This window comes from Zootoca vivipara, chromosome 7 (assembly GCF_963506605.1).
Source record: "Zootoca vivipara chromosome 7, rZooViv1.1, whole genome shotgun sequence".
Taxonomy (NCBI): Eukaryota; Metazoa; Chordata; class Lepidosauria; order Squamata; family Lacertidae; genus Zootoca; species Zootoca vivipara.
This window is the reverse complement of record NC_083282.1, coordinates 54,334,266-54,359,462: the sequence shown is the minus strand read 5'-3', so window position 1 is coordinate 54,359,462 and position 25,197 is coordinate 54,334,266. Positions and strand designations below refer to the sequence as shown.

The following is a 25,197-nucleotide window of genomic DNA, read 5'->3' as shown; positions in this document are numbered from 1 at the left end:
CAGCCCTGGGTGCTCACTGGAAGGACAGATTGTGAAGCTGAGGCTCTAATACTCTGGCCACCTCATGAGAAGAGAAGACTCCCTGGAAAAGACCCTAATGTTGGGAAAGATTGAAGGCACAAGGAGAAGGGGACGACAGAGGACGAGATGGTTGGACAGTGTTCTTGAAGCCACCGACATGAGTCTGACCAAACTGCGGGAGGCAGTGGAAGACAGGAGTGCCTGGCGTGCTCTGGTCCATGGGGTCATGGAGTCATACACGACTAAACAATAATGGTATTTTTAGGGGATGTGGGTGGCACTGTGGTGTAAACCACTGTGCCTTGGGCTTGCCAATTGGAAGGTTGGGGGTTCAAATCCCCGCAATGGGGTGAGCTCCCGGTTTGGTCCCAGCTCCTGCCAACCTAGCAGTTTGAAAGCACGTCATAGTGCAAGTAAATAGGTACCACTACAGCGGGAAGGTAAATGGCGTTTCAGTGTGCTGCTCTGGTTTCGCCAGAAGCGGCTTAGTCATGCTGGCCACATGACCCTGAAAAACTCTCTGCAGACAAACGTTGGCTCCCTCGGGCAGTAAAGCGAGATGAGTGCCGCAACCCCAGTCGTTTGTGACTGAACTTAACTTTCAGGGGTCCTTTACTTTTTATGGTAGTTTTTGCTTTGTGAATGGTGCCATGGAACCCCTGGATGGGTTACTCCTGAGGTCTTCAGACCACTAATTGGGAATCACAGTTCTAAATGAATTGCTCAGTGGCTTCATATTGATAGTTGCACACCATCCCAATCTCTGAGCAGTGCAAGTTTCCAGGGGTTCTAGGTGCTTGCCCAGGGTTTGTTTCCTTTGGAATGATGCACAGTGGAGACTCTGGTGTCTTTATGGTATATGGTTTATTTACACATATATGCAACCTGAACCTACGATGGAGGGGTTCACAGCATTAATACTAAGAGGATCTTGCTTCTCCCATGGCCACAGGCTTGGATTCCAGCAGAAATCAGGCATCTGTATCTCTCTCTGGCATCTGTATGCTTTTAGCTCACACACCTCAACTCTGCCCTTTGTCTTTCTAACCACCAGACAGCTGAGGGTGGCCGGCCTACCCATTTAACCTCTGGCACAGAGCGACTTCCTCTGTTGCCTTAAGGATCTATACTTAGGGCCTTTATGGCCCTTGTCTGACTAATTCAGCAATGTGAATCCCTGCTAGATCCAGGAACTAGAAGGATCTTGGCACAGCACCTAACAGGCCAAACTCGTAACACTACCTACCCACAAGAACAAGACATATTTTTTTTAAAAAAGGGAAACAGAGTGGGGTATACTCTATAGTTGCCTGAGAAATGAAGCAACAGCAGGATAAGATATTTTCACCAGGGGAAGTAGACTAAATTAAGGGAGCCAATCAGAAAAGACACTCCCAAATGTTGATGGGAAAGTTGTCAGTATCTTCTAATTAAAAGTTTATTGCTAAGGTAACATTGTAATTTGGGCTGAACAGTTTGTTTTCTCCTGTATCATTATAGAACTTTCAAGATTTCTATAACAGGTGCTATGGATAATAAGTAAGAAAGATGTACTAACAAAAAGTTTTATTTATAAAGAACAATTCAACACCAATGTAGAAAAGTTATTGAAAATTATGCAAGCACAAATTAAGTAACTGGCTTCATTCTTCACTCTTCAGACACCAATGGTAGAATTGGGAGTGATACCATTAAACCACTGCATATTTTCTTCTATAGGTTTAAAGAGTAAAATAATAAGCAAAACAGACTCAATAGCTATTTCTAGCTAGAAACACTCTGTAGAAGAGTAATATTGTCTCCTTTTAACATGATTCGACCTGGAATGAAAAAAAAGTGCCATTAGATCTATGGGAGTAAAAAAGATGCCCTTTTTCTGATAACATCATACCCCTTTTCTACTAACATCTTAAATCCAGTTTTCAGTTCATAGATTCATAGAATTGTAGCACTGGAAGGGGCCACAATGGCCATCTAGTCCAATCCCCTGCAATGCAGGCTGCACAATGTGGAGCTCGAACTCGCGACCCTGAGATTAAGAGTGACACGCTTTACCAGCTGACCCACTTCAGTTACATTTGTCATATATCTACACAGTCTCTCTCAACCTTGGGTCCCCCCAATGTTTCTGGACTACAACTCCCACCATTCCTAGCAAGCATTGACCACTGTCAGGGATGATGGGAGTTGTATTCCAACAACACCTGGGGACCAAAGGTTGAGAGAGACTGATCTAAACTGCATAATCAGTACTAAAAATATTGGCAAGGGTGGCAACATACAGTACTGTACAGCATCAATCCTTTCTTTTTTCCCTTTCTATGGCCTAACTCTTCCATGCCCTCAATTACAGCATTAATTTGCTATCCAAAAACATTCAAATAACACCCTAGGATAAGATGAACTGTAAATAAAGTAGGTAATATTTACAGATAAAAAGCAGTCACTCTTCCTTTTCATGTTATTTTTCTACTACCCTTTAATAAAAATTTCATAATAGTTTCACAGTAGTATTAAAACGTAATTCTTTACCACTTGTTAAGATCATAATAGGACACTGGAGAAAGAACATGCCCATTTGACAGGCAACAGTCAGCTCTTTTTCATACTTGGTGGTTGAAACCCAGCCCACTAGGAAATTTGCAGAAAGACAGTAAAAATCCAGGCATAGAAGGGCAGTGAAAGCCCAGTGGCTAAAACCCATCTGGAAGGGAACATCTGTACTAGATGTAACCTTCAAATAAGTTTTTCATGGAAAACATGGAAAGTACAATTGCATTTGCTAATGACAAAAGGGAATAGTGTCCTCAACACTCACCCAGCTGTTTCCTTGATTTTGTCTTGGAGTGAATCTCCTCAGCATCATCCAGAACCAAGTTCATATATTCATCAAATCCCTGCGTAAGTGAAAACAGTTGCCTATGACTTCACGTTGTTTTAAGGAAAGCAGAACACGTGAGCAGGTAGGAAATAAAGCAATATATCCCAGTGGTGAATTCAGACAGCTTGTTAACATCATCACATGTTGCCTGATTTTATGTAAAAAAGTGCATAACCCAATTTGCCAAAACTATAACACAAACCTCCAAAACAAGACACAATTAAACTAAAATAAAAGTTCAAAGCTGGACATGCAAGACTTTTCTGACTTAATGTCAGGAATTAATTGTGCTCTCAGATAATGTAATGAGGGCATAAAGATGCTGTTACAAATATAAAGTAAAAAATTTAAAATCATAAAATGAGCAGTGTAAACTCAATAAACTAAATAACTCAGAAGCAGCATTAAAAATGCAAAACAGTTTTCAGTTGTTTTCATTATTATTAACTGAATTTATAAACTGCCGATACCCACATAAAGTAGCTTTAACTTGGCATTTAAAGTTGGTACCAAATGAATCTGCCATGGCAAGAGAGGCAAGCACAATTATACAACCTTGTGAATCATGCAAAGGCATGATCATTTACAATACAACATGTTTCATGTTAGTAGGTGAAGAAGCTAAAGTTACTTGAAAATTAAATAAGTAGGAATCATTTTCAAAGAAATGATTTTAGGATGTGGGTGGTTTGATTCTGATAGTGTGGGTGGGTGTGAAGAAAGAAAGAAAAGAGAGAAAAGTGATGACAATACTCACAATAATACAGCCTTCTATCCTCATGTTCACCTGTTCATACAGCCACACCTGAATTCTGGACCTCTGCAAAGTAAATAGTAAAGGAAGTATTGGTAATGGTTCCAAACAGGCTTCCACAAATTTAGTTGCCTATTGAAGATATCCAAGGCTTTCTAGCAAGGTAGGCACCCAACAGTATATAAATCACCTTCCAAAATTTCAGAGAAATTGAGGGAGGATACATCTAACACAACACTAAGCTTTGAAGAACCTTCCACCTGCTCCAAAGTCTAGTGTCCTCTGGTAAACATGAAGAACAAAGGGCTGCCAAATCATACTTGGCTTTAGAAAAGGTAGAAATTCCAAAACCCAGCATGACATTAGACACACATCCTGTGCATATTCAGAAAGTGTGAGCCTGAATCATGGATTCGTACCAAGCCAATCCAAAATGTATGGATGTCTTATTCCAAACCATGTTTTTTGAAGCACTGAAGCACTACCCGGTACATAACATTATATTTGTCTGAAATGTTTATGGTTTATTCAAGACAAAAAGTTTCTCAAGACATTTAATAATACGGCATAACCTTCCTAGAGCCTAGGTAATACTTTATACATGTTGCAGCATTTCTAGGCATAGTAACGAAACATCAATTTTTAAAGACCCAATTACATTTGCACTGGTCTTTTTAAAAGCTACTCAATCCTACAGCGTAGTTAAAATGCCATAAACAGAGGCCATGGAAATGGATGGGCAGTGTTCAAATTAGGACATAACCTAGGTTTTAAGGTGCCATTTAGCTCCTAGCTTTCACTGAACAGCAGGAAAGTGAGGTAAAAGTTTGCCTGCCACATTCCTTTTAAAAGTTCACACCAGGACCTTGTAATACAGACTATATACGCGCTCTACGTGGGGCTACCTTTGAAGGTGACCCGGAAACTGCAATTAATCCAGAAGGCGGCAGCTAAACTGGTGACTGGGAGCGGCTGCCGAGACCACATAACACCGGTCCTAAGAGACCTACATTGGCTCCCAGTACGTTTCCGAGCACAATTCAAAGTGTTGGTGCTGACCTTTAAAGCCCTAAACGGCCTTGGTCCGGTATACCTGAAGGAGCGTCTCCACCCCCATTGTTCAGCCCGGACACTGGGATCCAGCGCCGAGGGCCTTCTGCCGGTTCCCTCACTGCGAGAAGCCAAGTTACAGGGAACCAGGCAGAGAGCCTTCTCGGTAGTGGCACCCACCCTGTGGAACGCCTTCTCACCAGATGTCAAAAAGAAAAACAACTACCAGACTTTTAGAAGACATCTGAAGGCAGCCCTGTTTAGGGAAGTTTTTAATCTGTGATATTTTAATGCATTTTGTTACTTGTTGGAAGCCGCCGAGAGTGGCGGGGGAAACCCAGCCAGATGGGCAGGATATAAATAAAATAATAATAATAATAATAATAAAGCAAAATAGCACACCCTGACTATTTTATAACAATAAAAATTTCCAGATCTCCTAGCCATTTGCTCGTCACCCACAAGTTATACTGAATATCACTACTTGTTCAAATTCATTATTAAGGAGAAAAAATCCCAAGTTGTGTTTACTTACATTCTGTAGGTATCTGAAGATGAGGTTCTGCAAGAAGTGGCTTAAGGAAAAACACATACATATACATAAAGCAGCACCAAGCGAGCCAATTTTGACAGTGGCATTAGAACCGCCACGTCCACTTTCAACAGGCTAGCCACCACGAATTAGTATGCCTTGCCGTTTCTAATCAAAACCATCCCAATTTACTTTGGAAGATCCTTGTGAACATTTGGCTGCTTTCTGGGTCGAATTTCAGCCGCATTTTATCTACTCCCCACACGTCTAATCTGTTTGCCAGCATTTATAGTCTGCCCTCCCCCCTCACGCTTTCCAGATGAGCGGGGGTATAAATAATAAAAATATTATTATTATTACTCAAGTGAATTTCAAGGCTACCCACATTTTTCAACGCCACTCCCAAAAGCACTGTGAGGCGGGTTAGCTTGGCAGCGTGGAACCGGTCCATTTTTACTGCTGACTGGTAACTGGGGATTTGAACCCAAATCTCCCGGGCCAACGACCTGCAACTCTACGCGACACAAATGGAAACCAAGCGGCTGCCGCTCTCTCTGCTCCCTTTAGGGCCCCCTTGACGACCCACCGCCCTACGAATCTCAGGACACCTCTCTTGGGCGCCATTGCTCCCCCTCCCCCGTTACAACCCCCTTCCCACGCCTGGCCTACTTCGCTTCCCGAAAGCCACAGGAGGATACGATGGGCTGCACCATCACTTTCTGCACCTTCTGGCCTTGCCCACGGTACGCCATGGCCGGCAGCTGGGCTGAGAACGACCTCCGACAGGATGAGCCCTACTTAGGCGGGACGGGGCAGCCAACGGTCAACTCCTCTCCCTTCTCGCTTTATCCCTCGCACGCGCGCGGGCCGACGCTCCACCGACGTAGCTGAAAGGACTTCCGGCGCAAGGCAGGAAGCTGCGCGGCAGCCGTTTGTTTTTGCATCACAATGGCGAGACTGAGAGAGCGGCGCCCGCGTGATCCGAAAAGGGCCAATCGCGCAAGCGCCCCGCCCTCTTCCGCCCCGTCCGCCATGACGCTTGAGGGCAGGGTCGGCCGATCCTGGTGAGAGGCGCCATCTTCGAGGAGGGCAGCGGTTTCGTTGAAGTAGACTCTGTCTGCCGTCCAGAAAAGAGAGAGATAGAGAGAGAAGGGAGCTCGGTGGCTCGAGGACTTCGACAGCGACTCCTTCTCGGGGTTCGGTAAAGTTCCTGCGCGCGGGTGACAAGGGCCCGGAGTCCCCTTCCCTCAGCCTTATATAGGTATAAAGGCCGCCTCCTCGCATAGGATTCCCTAGGTTCCCCTGGCCGAGGCGGCTTTCCTAGGCCGCCGCCTAGGGCCTCTTTGTTTTCAAATTTTCGTTCTTCCTTTTGTTAAACGGCCCGTTGCCAGTCCCTATCCGAGACTGCGGCAGCTTCGTTATGATTATTTTATTTTACCTATGGTTGCCCCTAAATTAACTCCATTTTCTGCTTCCTTTTGCGTTTCATATAAATGGCGTCCGTACGCCCCCGCATTATTTATTTATTTATTTCCCGGCCCTCCCACAGCGATTGTTTTTCTGCTCTTCAAGATTTGTTTAGATAATTCGGTTTTCCCTCCCATTCTTCCAGATCCTTGCGGCCATCTAGGAAAGGGCATTAGGATTAACTGGCCTAATCCCAAAGATGAGAAAACTAGGGCAAAGGAAATCCCACAGTGCGGGATTTTCAATAATAGTGGGTTTTTTAATTAATGAAATAAAATAAAGCCAAGATCTGCCATTTCTAGTGCTATTGATGTGACAGAACTCTCTGGCATTGCAATTCAGTAGTACGCTGAAAAATAGCAAAACCAGGAAGTACAGTAATTCTGGTTGACAAAAAAGAGTCTCTGATTATCATGGCATTTAGCTGGTGGCATTTGAGGTTCTTTTCCAAAACAGATTGTTGTCATTGGTGCATGCTGCACTCCAAGATTGAGCTGTGCATCTAGTATGTTTTAGGAATATAATGTCATGAGATAATCCATTTAAACACAATGAAAAATATAACTGCCATTGCATGCTATTGCTAGGCAGCATAGAGACGACTACTTTAATGAAGATGGGGGTGATCAATGGTTGCAGAGGACATAAAATACCTTTTATAATCAAAATATCTGCAGTATTTCCAGTTTGAAACTAGGTAATTGTTCTTCCCACTGCAGACCCTTTGAAACTTGAATTAGCTATAATAATTGTAATAAAGTTTTTCTGTGCATTGAGCACCTACTAATTTTGTCTGTTAATTTCCCCCGTCTTTCTGATACAAGAAGATGCAGCAGTTTTAATACCGAAGAGTACAGTACATTGTTTTCTCCCAGTGCAGAGTCTGGCACAGATGGCAGTAAAGATGGACAGCACTTCCTAAAGCTATTGTAGTTAGAGGTGCTTATCCTATTCATGTGCCTTTCAAAACATGCAAAAAGATCATAGTATGGAAGGACAGGATTTAGGTGGTTTAGTTAACAGAAACCCATATGTTGATAGGGGAAGCTGAGAAATTGGTGGGCATTGGCCCAAGTGGTCATAAATTACCTCAACTGCCATTCTTCTACCTTGCTGTCAGAATGAACAACAAATTTCTTGGCCTCTGAACATAAGCTCATTTCAGAATTTGACAATGACAGTATGGAAATGGCTCCTTTATATACTTATGTTCATTCAGGCATTTGGCTTTGGCATGCATGGTGCTTACTCATTGCAATGAAATGGAGAGGTGCTTAAGAGAACAGTGAATAAAATCTCTGTTCTGTGCTTCAAGATAATGTGAAGTGCATATGAAAACGCTGCTCTTTACTATCCATCATTAGCACTAGCTGGTTTTTGACCTTCAAAGTGTCTTGTGAACATATACTCTCAATGTCTGCAATGATACAGGGATGGTAACTGTATGCTTGATAATCAGAGCGAGGGAGATAATGTGACACTGTATGAACAGGAATTAGAATACAGTATGAAAGTTTCTGTTCCTGTGCCTAAACCTTTCAGTTTACATTCCTAGAAGGGAGTATTGCAGGGGGTGATCCAGCTCTACAGTTCTGTGATTCTACTGCATTTTCCCCTCACATAAGCTCAAAAGTTAGCCCACCATCAGTTGACTTTTGAAAAGCTTTTGTACGATTTGAACACAAAACTGCTCAGCTTTATCAAGGGTGTCAGCATCATCATGAGAATCTGGTTTTCAATTACTATTCCTACTATCAGAGCTATGCACATTATTTTTACTGAGGGGTGGGGGGAATGGAAAAACAACCGCCTTTTCTTAATTGCTTTTTAAAAATTGCTGGTTTTTATATTTTGGTGAAAGACACCAACAGTTCTTGGATTTCACCTATATATTAAAACAGTGAAATAATGAATGAAGTTAATAATTGTTCTCAGAGCTGGATGTGCAGCTAATGGCAGATAATATACAAACTGCTTTATAACATGTACTTAAATTGGGATAGGCAGTTTAATTAACCAAATTTTTGTGTGCCTTAAGGTAGTATGTACAGGAATGAACTTTGTATTCAGGGAGTGTTTTTTTTTTTATAAAAAAAGGCTACAGAAAGGAAATAACCTAAAGTTAATTTGCTACTTATAATGGGTGTATTTGCACAATTTCCCCCCAAGAGGATAGTTTGGTTGTCACTAAATGTGGGCTGATTATGGCAAAGAGAGGTATTGTGCATTTGACAGAATCTTTCTCCTTATTGCAGAATTTGATAATGTGAAGCACCAATATCATTTAGTGCAAGCAAATCAAGTTTGAATAAATAAATAAATAAACTGGGTGAGAATCTAATAATGAAAATTAATTGTAGTTATATATATATATATAATTTCCGCTTGTGTAAAATTCATCATGGACTACTATTTTTTTCCCTTTAAAAAATACTTTCCCCCCTCTATTTTAGAGTTGGGTGAAATACCATGCCAAAAATTACCCCCCAAAATATGTTAGCATTTTCCAACCTTTCACTCTTCAATTTGAAAGACGGAATATATACCATACTCAAAATTGCATTTCTGAAAGAGGGATCAACAATTTCTTTATTTTCTTTTTGGTCACTATGTGACTGAAGACTATGTGACTGTTGGTTGCTAGGATGTTGGACCTGCTGCATCCTTTCAACCTTATCACTGAAAAGCAGTGACTTATGGTGTATCTTTGCAGTGATGTTTAGGGGACTGAGCAAAATTAGGTATAGAAAAAACAAAACAAATTTAACATTTAGGCAGCAAAATCAAACAATTGCCTTGATTTTGTATACTAAGCCTGTTGCTTTTTAAACTGCATCATGCAGTTAGTTTCTGCATAAAAATTAATTGAATCCCAATTTGTCTGAAAATCATTCTTAGTGCTCTATACATCATGTGTACACCCCATGTCTATGTACTTATTTGTGTTCATGCTTATGTGGGAAACTATTGGCCTGAAATTTGTATGGAAATTTATTTTTAGTTCCCGGAATTTGAAACATTCTGTTGCAAAATTTCAATCTTTAAACTTACCTACCATGCTTGTGTATACATTGTTGCATGTATAAACACAAATGTATTTAAGAATACTTATGTGTATATACATATCTGTGTTTATACATAGAAGTATTTTTTTTAACTATACAGTTTAATAAAGATCGGGGAAGATTTTTCCTTTTTTCCAATAGGTGGAAGAAATCTTGAAGACCAGAAATTGAAAAATGTGTTTTAATTTTTAAAAAGTTAATTTTTTTCGGCTGTGGAAGATGGATGTTCTTTGCAGCCAGTTTGAAACACAAGTTCATCTTTAAATGAACTATTTATTTTGAAGAGGCAATTAATCTTCACTATCTCCAGTCTTCCTGACCATTCAAATGGACTTGCTTTCTCCAGTAGTTGTAATTCACCCTGTCTGAATTTTGAATGAGAATGAGATGTGTTCCTTGGAAATGTGAGGAAGAAAAGTCTTTCTATCCCGTTATTATCAATTCATCGATTGAGTGTTGATTCGACCTACAGGAGAAAAATAACTGGAAGTCTTTGAAGACAGAGTTACATGCTGAACCTACCAAGGTATCTCAGTGAAAAGTGTATTCATTTGGGAAGGTTTAGTGCAGGCATCCCCAAACTGCGGCCCTCCAGATGTTTTGGCCTACAACTCCCGTGATCCCTAGCTAACAGGACCAATGGTTGGGGAAGATGGGAATTGTAGTCCAAAACATCTGGAGGGCCGAAGTTTGGGGATGCCTGGTTTAGTGTGTGAACTGTAATTCAACAGGTGCTTAAGATATATCTTAGCAGTTGCTAAAATTTGAAGGGTTATCAAATGACTAGCTGGCAGCAGTTTTCACCCAGTGGCCAAGGTTTCTGCAATAGCATATGCAAATGATGTTCTGATTATTCAACTTGACTCATGTCCCAATCTCAGCATCCCCTCTTTTTAGTTCACCTCATCCATCTGTTTTAAGCAGTCAGCAAAAAAGTGGTGGTGGTATAGGAATTGAGCTTCCCAAAATATTAAATGTGTGTTGTCTGCTTGTTGCCAAATATGAAACTTCTATATTTCTGGATTTTGCCCTCATGATATTGCTGGACAACAGCTCTTCTTGTCCCTCACCATTGGTCATGCTGACCAGAGGTTGATGGGAGTTGTAGTCCAACATCTGCAAGGTACCATGTTGGCTACCCCCGCTTTAATATTTCTTACTATGATGTAAAGAAATTGGATGTCAGGAAACTGGAGGGTAGATTTATGTGGTTTGTTTTTAAGTTGGGAACCAGTTTTCATAACATATATAAATGTGGAATGTGTTTACCTAACCTACTGGGGTTTGGAACTTATTATGTCACATTGAAATAAAAAAGAGTAACATGGTGGTTTCTTTTTATTTTCCTTCATCTCCTCTTTCCAGGATTATATTTTAAAGAAGATACCAGTAAATCCAGCCTATAGAAGGTTTTGCCAGTTAAACCAAACTGATCAGCCATCACTGAGAGAATAGTAAACCTCTGTTCAGCCACCAGTCTCTCCGACATAAGCTCCCAATAAAGATTCAGCCGAATATGTCTAACCAAGGAGATGATTGTTACTTTTATTTCTACTCCACATGTACCAAGGTTTGTATTTCCCCTGTCCTCTAGTCTTCTTTATTCATGCTCGCAGTATTATAAGTATAATGTAACCTGATACACCCAATAGACTGCAGTCAAGGCATCCTTCCCTCCCTTTAGTGACTTTATTGGTAGCCAAATTTGCTAATATTTACTAAGTTGTAGTAAAACCTTTAAAGTTGCTTTTGTGCAAAGGAAATGCAGTTCAATGAAACCTTGGTTATATTAGCCAGATTTTTAATGTATGTATTGCTTACCAAGACCATATTGCATTCTCCATAGGGTGACAGTTGCCCCTTCCGTCACTGTGAAGCTGCCCTGGGGAATGAAACGGTCTGTGCGCTCTGGCAAGAGCAGCGATGTTTCAGAAGCGTCTGCCGATTTAGACACATGGAGATTGATGTAAGTATTGTCTCAATATATAGTCTAGCAGTGTGATTACTCTTGATATCTGTGTGCATTGTTGAAGTGTAGTGTTTTTTGCATAGAACGTTTTCCTAAAAACTATAAAGACATAGGCATGATTTAGAGCTATCAAGTTGTTAGTTTGTTAAAGTTTGCAAGGTTATTTTGGTAACTCCTGCCTTGCTTCGGAAAAATATTTACAAACACACACACACACTTATAAATGAAGAAACTGTTCATAGTAGTTTGAGATTCAAATGTTTAGACAACCAGCATGGGTTTCTTAGTCTCTAAGCACCTTTCCAGCTTGATTCGAATTTGGGGTGCTATTATTTGGATTGGTTTATTATATGGTGACTAATGTGTTTTTTTACATTAAAGCTACAAAAATGAGGGAAGAAACATGTGAACTCTGTTTTAGATATTTTTCCCTTGTCCACCATGTCCTACCTTTTTCAGAGTATGAGGTAGCTTGTAGAAATGTAATGCATGAATTGTGGCCACAATTAGTGTCCCACAGTCATTTCTGCCAGTAACCCATTAGCTGGTTTGCATACTATGCACACATGAGAATGTACTTGGAAAGAAACAGGGTGACCTGTGTGGACAATAAATGTGATATCAGGACCTATCCTATAAGACCACTTTTTAACCCAGGAAAATCTTCTCAAAAGTTGGGGGTCGTCTTATACGCTGGATCGTATTTCTTATACAGCGAGTATATCCCAAACTATATTTTAACTGGAAAAGTTGAGGTCGTCTTATACGCCCAGTCGTCTTATACGCTGGATTATACGGAATATATATGGTTTTTAACAATGATTGTTTTTAACAGTGAATACCAAAAGGGTCTATAATTCCCTATTCTTAAACAATAGTGGAGTAAACATAAAATTAGTCTATCTTATCAAAAGGTGTGACAGGCAGTAGGATTTGGAAGGAAAAGAGGATATCATGTAGGATATAGGAAGGCAAAATTGAAATATAATAATGGGCTAGGATCCAAAAAGCCTATGGGTGAGTGAAAGCAGTTTCACATATGCATTGTATGTGTGTTGCTCAGTCTCCCCTCTTCTGAATCTCTTATGCTACATTGCATGCATCTGGATGGTATGTATTTCTCAGAAGGGCTGCTTTTCAAGGGGTGAGAGAGAGGTTGCTGGCACAGCTTGTGTACATGAGTGGAACTCCACATGGAGCCAGTGTTAGAAACTGAGATATGAAAGCTAGGAGCTAAATGGCACCTTAAACCTAGGTTATGGGCACAACAACGGAACGTCTAGGAATGCTTTTTTAATAACAAGAATACAAAGTTGAAAATGAATGAACTGCAGCTAAAATCTTTTGTTCATTTTTCACATGTTCTAGTCCTCACCTGAAGACTGCAAAAAACAAAGCCATGCTTCCCCTGCCCACCCCCCTAATATTCTTAAGTCAGTCTCTTCTCCAGTCTTCAGAAAGTGGCTGGAAGTGGGGAGGCAGAAAAGGATCCCCCTTTCCTTCCACTGTGCAGTTTTAATCTGAAATCTGCGCCCAGAGCTCAGAAACTGCTCGTGCTAATGAAATTCCCTGTTGCAAAATGCGCCTAGAACAATGGGAGTTTCAAACACTGCATCCCTTGGGATCCTGGCCATTGTAATTAAGTACAGTGGTCCCTCAACTTACAAACTTAATTCGTTCCGAATACACATTTGTAGGTCGAAAAGCTCGTAAGTCGAAACGCGGCTTCCCATAGGGAAAAAAAATATTCGGAAAAATTCGTAAGTCGAGGAAACCACGTTAAAAAATTCGTAAGTTGAGGAAACAGCATTAAAAGCCGCCAACGGTTTCCGTTCGGATGTAGAAAACTTTGTTAGCGTACGGCCATTTGTCCCGTTCGTAAGTCGAAACCTACGGATGTCGAGTCATGTTGCTGATACCATCTCAGTGTGTTACTAACTTATGTTGTGGACTTGCAGGTTGTTCCTAGTGTACACTTACAGCCTATGTTTTGTCTTCAGAAAAAACGCAGTGAGATCCCATGCTTTTGGGAGAATCAGCCAGTGGGCTGTCAGAAGATGAACTGTGCATTCCACCACAACAAGGGACGTTTTGTGGATGGGCTTTTCTTACCTCCAAGCAAGAGTGAGTTGTAATTTCACCTTTTGGCATGTCCCTACCTATCTACAAAAGATCTTGCATTCTTTCTTCAGACTTCCACGTTTCTGTAGGTGCTGTAAGGAAAGCCATACTTGCCTGACTCCCCCCCACCCCACCCCCAGCAGTGCATCAAAAAAATCCAGCAGCAATACAGTAGATACAGGTTATGCAGGGCCATGTTCTTTATTGCACACAGGTGGATGCTTCACAACATTGTTTTTGTTGTTGTTAACCGAAGGTGTGAGGAACCTTTGACCCTCCATATGTTGCTGGAATGAAACTCACTTCCCTGGCCTTTAGCTACACCTGCTGGGGCTGATGGGAATTGTAGTTCAACAACATCTGGAGGGCCAAAGGTTCCCCACACTTGTCCTGCTAGCAGCTTGAAGACATATGTGTGAACATAGCACTCTGAAAAGTGATTACATAACTTTAACCACAAACCCTGCAGCCCTTCCTCTCCATTTTTAAATTGTTATAACCATTTAGGAAACTCGTTCAGACAAATAGCTGACTTGTTTGTATTTAACATACAACAGGGCAATTTCTTTCACCATCCTTTCTTCATGGTTAACTTCCTAGAAGCATTAGATGACCAGTGTTTCAGAATGCTAGATCTGATCCATAAGAATGGTCTTTAGTGTAGATGTGTGTGTAAGCAAGATGGAATAAGGCCACCACTTACTGGAGTTTTTTTCCAAATAGAAATAGTATGAGGCTAGGGTAGCCATTAAGTATCAATAAAATTATTATATTAATATTGGTCACAATCCTTTGCAGAATGATTTTGATATTACTGGAGGGATTTTACACACGATGGATCAGATACAGTACCTATATATTATTAATAATGGTTTTCAACGTAGTTTATATGTTCTTGTGCATTTTTGTTTAAAGCTGTTCTAAACATGCCTGAACCTACGGAAGAGGAGATGAAGGCTATACAGATTTCATTGCAACAGAATAAACTTTCTGTTCAGTCCAATCCATCTCCTCAGCTGCGTGGGGTAATGAAGGTGGAAAGTTCTGAAAATGTACCAAGCCCCACTCATCCACCAGTTGTTATCAATGCTGCGGATGATGATGAAGATGATGATGGTGAGCAAAATATAGTTCCTTAAAGCATGATGCTTCTCTGTTGTATCATTAATGCAGTCATTGCTTCAGTGTATACCCCACTTCTCATCCTGAAGATTCTCAGAATGCCTAACAACTTACATAAAAATTAAAGTAAATTAAAAAATCAAGATGAAAACAACAAATAAGTCAAAGCAGGTGATGGTATTGGATATTATCTAGGGTGGCCATATGTCTGGAATTTCCAGAACACACCCCCAAAACTGCAGCTACAAGCAGTGTCTGGGCAGAAATTGGCAAAATGTCCGGGGAAATCCAGACGTATGTCTGCTGACAACCAGCAGTGTTGTTTTTGCATATGTTCTTCAGAAATAGCTCAAAAACTTCCAAGCTCAACAACTCCCCCCCCCCCCTCCGGATTATCACTTATTGAAATATGGCAACCCTAGCATTATCCCAGCACCTTGAAACATTTCACTGGTGCTTCTTCCAATCCTCTGGAGCATATGGAGTGGGGAGGTTTCCACCCTATAGCATCTGAGAGTAGCAATTGGCAAATCATAGATCCTTTATCTACCTATTAATTAATTGCATGTTGTACTGATCTTACTTGACAATCCAAATGAAGTTTTACTTGACTCACAGTTCTAATTTATACATGCCTACTCAGAATTAAGTCTGGCATATTTCAGTGGAGCTTGCTTCCAGGTATATGGGTATAAATCAAAGCAGTCTAAGACTTATGCACATTTGGGAATCTATCTCACTGAACATAGTGGGCTTCTGAATAAATAGGAATGGACTCAAAGTAGCAATGTTACTTCTTTCAGATCAATTATCGGAAGAAGGTGATGAATCTAAAATGCCTGTTCAACAACCCTCTGCGGAGGTTTCTAATGGATTGCGGGTAATTTCTACTCGGAAATCAGCAAGTAGCACAAAACAAGGTAACGGTAGGAACTAATATGCTCAAAAGCAACTGAGTGGACCCTTAGCAAGGGATTTGGGCCAAGGATATTCGCATTCAGCATTTGGGTTGGATTGTTTATTTGCTTCAGTGTGTGTTTATATTTCAGTTATTGCAATTGAAGATTTTCAGAGTATGTTTTCATAAATGCTGTTTTTTTATTTTAAAAAATCAAGTGTTGGAGGGAAGGACATTGTAGTGTGCTGGTGCAGGAAGGTAGATGGGGTATAGAGACTGGAAAGGATATAGGAGCTATGCAGAAAGATGGGAACAAAAAAAAACAAACATTTTTTGTCCACAGGAAGTGTTTGGAAAGTTTTCTGGAAGTATTTCCTATGCATATTTAAAGGAATGTGCACCAGAAAATGTTCAGTTTGCACTGGAAAATTTGCTGGTGCCCCAGAGAGTGATCTAATTTAGCATATTGATTATACTTTTATAGAGTAAACACAGCTAAAAACTTTGCTTGTGGCACCTCAGATGTGATGGGCAACATAGCTCAGTAACTTCTGGAAGGCCACAGGTTCTCACCCCTGGAATAAATTTCCACAGGTTATCTTAACTTTGAGCTTGTTTTCTGCCCTTTCATATTTGAGAGAAACTTATCTGCTTACTCAGATTTTCACATTTTGCAGTTGATCATTTGAATTTTGGAATCAAAACCCTTGATGAGATCAAGTCAAAAAAAATGAAGGAAAAATCAAAGCAGCAAGGTGGTGAGTTGACCTTTGTAATTGTGAGGATATTCCACACCCTCATTGGGAGGATATTTGTCTATTATTAGAAGTCCAGGGTGGGCTGTTGCTTGCTTTTGTTTAGAGTCTTGCAAATGCAAATGTTTTGTTCTCATAGTTTGTTCTTATATATTGTTCTTATATACAAGTAGGAATTGTATATAACACTAGCTGGAAAGATGTCTGCTTTTAGGCACCTTAGTTGCAAAGTATTTATAATAAAGTAGAAAACTGTCCAAAGTATCTGTTTTGCAACACATTCCACAGTGTAGCTTCATTTTCTTTTACAAGTTTTTTCATTAGTCATCTCATGAATTTCCATTTATTATATACTTTCAGCACTATCCTATGTGTAGCCTTGGATGTCCCAGTGATCATTGAGTCAGCAGTTTTGTGCCCTACAATTTAATCACAGCAATTAAATGTTGGGGTGGCGGCTAATGGAGGTTGTTCGATGATTGTTCAAAGAAAAAAAGAATTTTGGATTGGACTTTTCCCAAGGCACCAATGTATTACAGTGGGCATTGTGTAGTAGCTAAGAGTGTGAACTTAGAAGCCTCATATTCAAATTGCATCTCAACCACAAATTCATGAAATGCCAAATAGTGGTACCATTGCAGCTTAATATAGCTTTGTCTTGCTCTTCTCAGACAACCCCTCTGAGGTTTCTGCTCAGATTCAGACCCATCCAGGCCCAGAAAAAGAAAATGTACGGACTGTGGTCAGAACTGTAACTTTATCTACAAAGCCAGGTAAGCGTAATTCTGTTTGTATTCAGTTCATCAGCTCTGGTACCTGTGGCATTTCTGGAAATGTCCTTCCTCTTTATTGATTAGCATCAATGTTACAATGTGTGTATCTGGACTCACATAGCACTCATGTAGGTTCATATACACACTGCTGAGAGGTTTAGGATCTTTTGCTGGAGTTATGACGTGCACTTATTATGGATGTGTGTTAATCTTTAATCTTATTCCTATAAGAAGCCCTCGCAAAGAAATAAAGGAAGCTTGGTTTATTTTATAAATCAGGAGTTGCAGAATTTATATACAATGCTGCTTTAGACAGCAAAGCTACAGTCTAAGTGGGTAGCAAATCACAATACAAACACACTTTAATTAAAGAGCAGAAAAGACCCTAACTATTCTAACACCTACATAAGCAAGGTGACAATTTTGCCATAAACCCACACAAGAAGGGAAAGGGAAAAGGAAAGTATACCTGTCCTTAAAGCAAAGCAGTAGGGTGCAGAGTCCTAGGAAGTGCTGGGTAAGTTCTGTTGTATTGGAGCTGGGAGAGCTAGCTAACCTTTTCATCTAATGGTCGTTTTATATCCTTTTTTTGCCAATGCATTGTAATTGAGAGGGGAGGGGCTGTGAAATTAGTGATTCTTACAATTTCTATAACCATTTTAAGAATAGTGAGAAATGGGATAAACTGGCCATCCCATTTGTTTGTTTAATAAGAGGGTGAAAGACTTGCCATGTGTGATCTTCCTGCCTCTTTCACCTTTGCTCACCCTGTCCTGTTTGTTTGACAAAAGGTGAAAGACATGTGATAGTGAGCAATTATCTGAATCTGATTATTATCTGAATCTTTTTCTGAATCTTATCTGGATAATCTGAATCTAGGCATTTTAGCTTGCAATCTGCTTTACCATTGTGTGGGTGGATCCCATTGAGGAGTTGAGTATCCTGAACGTACTTAACAACTAAATTTGCATGTGTTAATCTTCTGGTCAAATGATGGTTCTACTGCAAGTAAATAAACTGTTGTATAACAGTTTTTCATGGAAAAACCTCTACATAATAATACACATATTAAAGCAATTGGTTTACTTCAGACATCTGTTAAAGTTGCTTGCTCTTAATTTTTGTCAGGTGAACAGCCTCAGATTCGATTGACTGTTGCAGAGAGATTGGGAAAACGGAAAAATGGTGAGAACCAGCATGTATAATTTAAAAACCCTGCTCCTCTATCAGCCTTATCCATTCTTTTCCATCATATGTGCATACGTGCACAAAAGTTCTGATTATGGGTACATTTTTTATTTTCTGTTTTTGAACCTTGATGACTTATTAAATGACTGTATTAAAGTATATGCCATTTATGGCACAGCATAGAATCTGTGGCAAGGAGGATTTTCATTTTTCTTGACATTTCAGTGGAGAGCTGTGTAAAAACTAGACCGGTATCAGTTCTTATCCCACTCATCTGCTTCTTGTGCTGTCACAGTGTGTGTGTGTGTGTGTCCCTATCTTTCTAGGCAAAATGTTCACTAAAGGTATCTTTCAGTATCATAATACTGATGCGGATGTAATTGCCACTAAAAGCAGCAAGCATAGCTGAAAACTAAAAAAACAAAAGCCTGACAATAATCTTTTTCTTGTTAGTTTCTGAGGGTGGCCTCCCCCTAAAACGTAGCCTTGCTGAAAGACTGGGAAAGAAAATAGATTCCTTGGAGAATGCAGACAAAATACCAAAGAGAGGTAGGTTTGTTTAAATAGTAAAATGTGTTATACTTCTTTTGTAGTGCAACAAGCCTGTTTAAGTGAAATTGTTCTAAAATGTCAATGAAACTCCTCTTTTTATCAGGGATGAGGAATCAAATGCATATAATGTAAAGGCCATATTAACAGTTGTTTGTATCAAAAATCTTGTTTGCTGTCTCCATACAGTAATGTACACAAAGTAGTCCAAATTCCATAGTCAATGTGATCTGTGCACAGCACATACAATGTAATGCTTTGTTAGATTTTTTCCATTTTTTTTGAAGAATAGTAGATCTATTTGCAGTTCATTTGTGGTTCTTGTTGAATTGCAGGAAACATGCAGTATCTTTTAATTTGTATACCACCTTTCTATTTTACTATACAGAAGGCAGTTTACAAGCTGAATAAACAACAAAATAGACAGCAAAGATCATACACCTAATAACAATCTGATCCAATACAAAAAAGTCATAATAACAACACAACTTTAAAATAAACAACTACTATCAAATTTAAGAATTACTAAACTGTAATCAATTAAATAAAGGCAAGTCACAATGCTTAAAATGCTACAAAACATACAAAACCATGTAAAAGGATCAAATTGAGAAACAAGGTCTGTCAAATTATAAAATTAATTTTAAAAATACCCTGGAACTCCTCTCTTCCCAGGTGCTTCTGCTGTTCTCAAAGTCATGGTGTGGGAAAGGCTCCTAGGGCTGGAGGGTGGGGCAAGGCAGGTAGAAAAAGCCATTGCCGGATGGCCAGTGTAAAGTCTTTCTCCCATCACATTTCTTCATCTGGAAACATCTCTCTTATGAAGACTCCTTGGGCTGGTGGGTGAAGCAAGCCATATGAAACAATTTTCTGTGTGAAGCCATAGATCAGCTTCCTCAACCTAGTGCCCTTCAGCTCCAGCCAGCATGGCCAATTGTCAGGAATGATGGGAGTTGTAGTCCAAGGCACTAGGAAGATTGCTGTAGGAGAACAAAACAGGAGACTTCTGTGTAACTTCCTTCACATTTTATTCTTTCTTTCTGCAGTACAAGTTCCCTTGTCACTTAAAGAGAGACTAGGATTACCATCTGAGCAGAACAATATGGAAACAGGTAACAATTGGTTTTATTGGAGTACCTTGGGATATCCTCTCCCTATTTATTGCAGGTGGATCTTTGCCTTAGTGCAATCCAAGCTACCGTATATACTGGCGTATAAGACGGCTTTTGAACCCAGGAAAATTTTTTCAAAAGTTGGGGGCCCGTCTTATACGCCGGGTCCAAGAATCTGCGGTCACCGCAGACGGTGGGGGGAGCTCAAAAACGGCTGCATCCCCACTGTATGCAGTGACCATATGAACGCAAAGAAGCGCGCTCGGGAGGGGGCTGCTCCCCGCCAGGGAGAATGGCTCCCTCATGGCTTTGTGACCTGGATCAGCGCAGAGATACAGTTTTGTGTATTTCATTGGTGTCAAGCTGCTGCCTCTTCTCTTTTTGTCAGCGCAAAGCAAAGGGATCTCTCTGTCTCTCTCTCTCCGCTCTCTCTTTCACTGCTCTGCTCAGCGTCTTTTGCTGGCTGTGTGAGCCTCCGATGTCTCTGCCTCTCTATCGCTATCCTCTCTATGGTTTCTTTCCCCCCTTTTGATCGATGTCTCTGCCTCTCTCCCTCTCCCTCTCCCTGGCTTCTATTCCCCTTTTGCTCACTGAGCCAGCCTCGTTGTCTCTCTCTCCGCTCTCTCTTTCACTGCTGCTCAGCGTCTTTCGCTGGCTGTGTGAGCCTCCGATGTCTGCCTCTCTATCGCTATCCTCTCTATGGTTTCTTTCCCCCCTTTTGCTCGATGTCTCTGCTTCTCTATCTCTCCTCTCTCTGGCTTCTTTCCCCCTCTCAATAACTACCGTGTTTCTCATATTTTAAGGCATCCCCAAAAAATAAGCCATGACAGGATTTCAAAGGGTTGGTGAAAAATAAGACATACCCCGAAAATAAGCACTATCGCGAAGCCCCGACCGAGCGAGAGGCGAAGGCGCGGGACTCAGCAGGAGCTCCCTGCCTGCTTCCCCGAGCCGTAGCGCATCGGGGGACAGAGCCGAAGATCGGCGGGCGCTCCTTGCTGGGCTTGACAAGCCCGGCAAACAGCGCCCGCCGATCTTCGGCCCTGTGCTGTGTGACGGGCGGGGTGGGGGGGAAAGCGGAGATCGTTCTCCGCTCTCCCCCCACCCCCGCCTGTCACCGAAGATCGGCAGGCGCTGTTTGCTGGGCTTGACAAGCCCGGCAAACAGCGCCCGCCGATCTTCGGCCCTGTGCTGTGTGACGGGCGGGGGTGGGGGGGAAGCGGAGATCGTTCTCCGCTCTCCCCCCACCCCCGCCTGTCACCGAAGATCGGCGGGCGCTGTTTGCTGGGCTTGACAAGCCCGGCAAACAGCGCCCGCCGATCTTCGGCCCTGTGCTGTGTGATGGGCGGGGGTGGGGGGGAAAGCGGAGATCGTTCTCCGCTCTCCCCCCACCCCCGCCTGTCACCGAAGATCGGCAGGCGCTGTTTGCTGGGCTTGACAAGCCCGGCAAACAGCGCCCGCCGATCTTCGGCCCTGTGCTGTGTGACGGGCGGGGGTGGGGGGGAAGCGGAGATCGTTCTCCGCTCTCCCCCCACCCCCGCCTGTCACCGAAGATCGGCGGGCGCTGTTTGCTGGGCTTGACAAGCCCGGCAAACAGCGCCCGCCGATCTTCGGCCCTGTGCTGTGTGATGGGCGGGGGTGGGGGGGAAAGCGGAGATCGTTCTCCGCTCTCCCCCCACCCCCGCCTGTCACCAAAGATCGGCGGGCGCTGTTTGCTGGGCTTGACAAGCCCGGCAAACAGCGCCCGCCGATCTTCGGCCCTGTGCTGTGTGACAGGCGGGGGTGGGGGAGAAGCGGAGATCGTTCTCCGCTATCCCCCCACCCCCGCCTGTCACCGAAGATCGGCGGGCGCTGTTTGCTGGGCTTGACAAGCCCGGCAAACAGCGCCCGCGTGCACTTTATTAAAAAATAAGACATCCCTTGAAAATAAGCCATGTCGTGTTTTTTTGAGGAAAAAATTAATATAAGACATGTCTTATAATATGAGAAACACGGTAAGCAAACAAACAAACCACCATTTCCCCGGCTGCAGACTTGAGTGCTGGAGAAGACAGCCTCCCCTCCCCTCCCCGCCAAAAAAGGGCTGGAGTACATCCCAAATTCTATATTTTAACTTGAAAAGTAAGGGGCCGTCTTATACGCCCAGTCGCCTTATACGCCAGCATATACGGTACTCAGAAGTAAACCTCAGAGTTTAATGTGATAATAATATATAAAAGGCTAAAATCTATAAAAGCCCCAAGTCACAAAAAGATCAGCCTGCAACTGTTCTTTTTCTTACCTCCTGATTTTAGAGCTCCTTTATGGAATGAGATCTTGCTCTCAGCATTAGTTCTTCAGCAATGTTTTACATACTGCTCACTTTTTGACTTGGATAATCTACTTCAGTATGCAAAAAACTGGCAAGGGTTGAAATACGACATGTACATCTTGAGGGAAGCCCATTTAGAATGAGGTTGGTGGATAAGAAGCAGATTGTTAAACTCTCAGAGTGATACTGCATATTTTGGGAGCAAAAGTATATGGAGCCTAGAACAGTTGACATTTTGACTAACATAAAAATGCAAACTAATTTTATGGGGTATTTTTTCATTGTGCTTTCTGTTTGTGGTGTAGAGAATGCTGCCCAACCAGCAGGCGAAATTCGTGTGAAAACACTAGAAGAAATCCGTTTGGAGAAGGCTAGCCAAAGAAAGGGAGAAATTCATCCCAAACCCAAGGTTGAAGTAACCTTTACCATTGATGATCCCAATGCAGTAGCAAAACCGTCTCCTGCCATCAGGATCAAAACCTTTTCAGAGGTCCTGGCTGAGAAGAAGCAGAGGCAAATGGAAGAGGAGCGGATAAAAGCTGAAAAAGAGAGCCTTGCCAGACCAAAGCATGAGGGTGAGCCCCAGAAGCAAAGCTCCTTGGTTTCAGCTGTTTCCAGCAGAAGAAAGCTGGAGGAGCCTTCTGACAAAGCTAAGGACTTTAGGGAGGTGCGCATCAAAACTCTAGAGGAAATCAAGCAGGAAAAAGCCCTCCGAATGCAGCAAAGTGGGGAAAACACCTCAAAGACGCAGGTGCAACCTGAGCGAACTCCAGTTGGGAGGAGACAGTTATGCATTACAAAGCCAACAGGTACTATGCATGTCTTGTTTGTAGCACCATTTTACTTCTAAATACTCATATTCAGAAGGCACGTCAAAGCAGATTTTTTTATAAATGATGAAATTGGTATAAATACTTGTAATCAATTTGACTGCTGGAACGTAGGGTAGAGCAATATCAGGAACTTCAGCTGCAGAACATACTGTAGTGTGCTGATGTCCCCCCATTGCCACACACGACTCTGAAATGAGCTCAGAGTAAGGGAAGGGGAAAAGCATGAGTAGGGTACGGTATTCATAGGAGGAGAGTATTGGCAATGTTAAGCATTCTTTCTCCTGCCCTGCAAGTGTCCTTCCTGCATTTCTCAGTATTTCAGCAAATGGGATTGCACATTTTAATTTGACCATAAATTCAAGTAGCAGTGGGGGTACTCTTTCCAGTTCACTTTGTAGGAGCCTGTATCTAATGCCAGAACAAATATTTCTGGGGAAAAAACAAGTATTTTCAGCTGGAATTACTTCTAGGGCATTGGATCATTCGTCAGGGCATTGGATAATTCAGTCTGTTGGCATGTCACCATTATGCACATTTCCTAGTTCACGATGGGGTAGGATGTGTCTGGGCAGGATGTGTTCCTCAAAAATTGAGGAATTGAGATCAATTACCTTGCTTGTAGTGCTTCATGGACCTTGGTGTTGGAAGGTAGCAAGCATTTCAAGCAAGATAGAAGACTGCTGAGTGTGGTGTTCACCCACCTAATTTACCTAATGTGGGAAATAGCTGTGCCTCAGGAGAGTTAATTCTCCTTTTAGAATGATCAATGTGGTGTTTTAACAGCTCCTGGAAGAGAAAAGAAACAACCAGAGCTGAAGTCCTCTCCAAGAACTTTTATATCAGATGCCACCGTGAAGGTAAGTCTTCATTTTGGTATGCAATACATTGTATGTTGAAAAACAGGCCTTGATACTGATGCATGCTCATTATCATCTAGCATCTTTGGAAACTGCCATTAGATATCTATGTCAGGACTGGCTGTCACATGATATACAAACCCTGCTTTCTCACCCTTCTAGCCCCATTTAGATCCCATTAGCTAATCAGCTCTGGGCCAAAGTTCAGCAAAATATATTTTGACAGCCTATTATGAAGGGCACATCACGCCACCAAGAAACACAGTGGGGCAATCCTGGGAAATCCTGATCTAAACCCTCAGCACTATCCAGAGCCAGGCCACCCAAGGAAGCATGTCAAGATACTGAAATCTCTCTCTTGGGGGGGGGGCTTTCCCTAGGAAGCACCTGTTTTCTAACCCCTTTATTTCTCATTGTCTACTCAGCCTTTGAATGATAGCATGAGCAATTCACATTCTAAAGTCCAAGTGAAGAGCTTGGAGGAGATAAGGAAGGAGAAGCAACGGTTAAAACAGCAGCAAGAGAGGAAGCCCCAGGAGGAGCAAGTGACCGTGTCATCTGCTGGGGAAGAAACTGCAGAAGGGAAGACCCCAGGGGCGAAAAATCCTGTAGTGACAACAGGGAAAAGCCGTCCACATACAAAGAGGTTGTTGGTGAGATCCCAGGAGGCAGTGCCAGAGAACGTGGGGTCAGAGGAGTCGAGACTTTCTGCTCAGCCTGTAGAACGAAAGATTAAAGGTAAACAGCAACACCTTGATGGTAATCAAGAGTCAAAGAAAGGCCTCCTTAAGCTGCTCATAAGAGGTAGAACAAGAGGCTATTAAATTTCTGCCATCAAGATAATTCCTCCTTGTTTTAAGTTTCAGCATTGCCCCATGAGTTAAGTAACAAGGTGTGTATTCTTAAGCATACTCCTACATTCCTCTTACATGTCTCAGG

General features: G+C 41.9%; 2 protein-coding genes across 8 annotated transcripts in view; one reads left to right on the top strand and one right to left on the bottom strand.

The window, feature by feature from the left end:
* Positions 1–1,572: 1,572 nt before the first annotated feature.
* On the bottom strand, positions 1,573–6,163 carry SNRPE (small nuclear ribonucleoprotein polypeptide E). Its single transcript, XM_035124132.2, has 5 exons — positions 5,937–6,163; positions 5,242–5,268; positions 3,660–3,722; positions 2,840–2,918; positions 1,573–1,841 (listed from the first exon to the last, which is right to left on the bottom strand). The coding sequence occupies exons 1-5, from the start codon at positions 5,988–5,990 to the stop codon at positions 1,786–1,788; spliced, it is 279 nt and encodes a 92-aa protein (XP_034980023.1). The 5' UTR covers positions 5,991–6,163; the 3' UTR covers positions 1,573–1,785.
* A 131-nt stretch (positions 6,164–6,294) lies between these two features.
* ZC3H11A (zinc finger CCCH-type containing 11A) overlaps positions 6,295–25,197 on the top strand; it is a 28,015-nt gene continuing 9,112 nt past the window's right edge. The window contains exons 1-15 of one of the 7 annotated variants that reach the window (XM_035121403.2): positions 6,295–6,499; positions 10,243–10,296; positions 11,136–11,340; positions 11,617–11,736; positions 13,740–13,863; positions 14,776–14,976; positions 15,786–15,902; positions 16,558–16,638; positions 17,307–17,408; positions 18,537–18,593; positions 19,050–19,145; positions 20,192–20,257; positions 22,874–23,377; positions 24,185–24,258; positions 24,684–24,996. In XM_035121403.2, the coding sequence (XP_034977294.2) occupies positions 11,287–11,340; positions 11,617–11,736; positions 13,740–13,863; positions 14,776–14,976; positions 15,786–15,902; positions 16,558–16,638; positions 17,307–17,408; positions 18,537–18,593; positions 19,050–19,145; positions 20,192–20,257; positions 22,874–23,377; positions 24,185–24,258; positions 24,684–24,996 (1,909 nt within the window). In that variant the 5' untranslated portion in view covers positions 6,295–6,499; positions 10,243–10,296; positions 11,136–11,286. Of the gene's footprint in view, positions 10,297–11,135; positions 11,341–11,616; positions 11,737–13,739; positions 13,864–14,775; positions 14,977–15,785; positions 15,903–16,557; positions 16,639–17,306; positions 17,409–18,536; positions 18,594–19,049; positions 19,146–20,191; positions 20,258–22,873; positions 23,378–24,184; positions 24,259–24,683; positions 24,997–25,197 lie in introns of all 7 variants that reach the window. The other 6 variants (XM_035121400.2, XM_035121406.2, XM_035121401.2 and 3 more) reach the window with 6 other exon arrangements.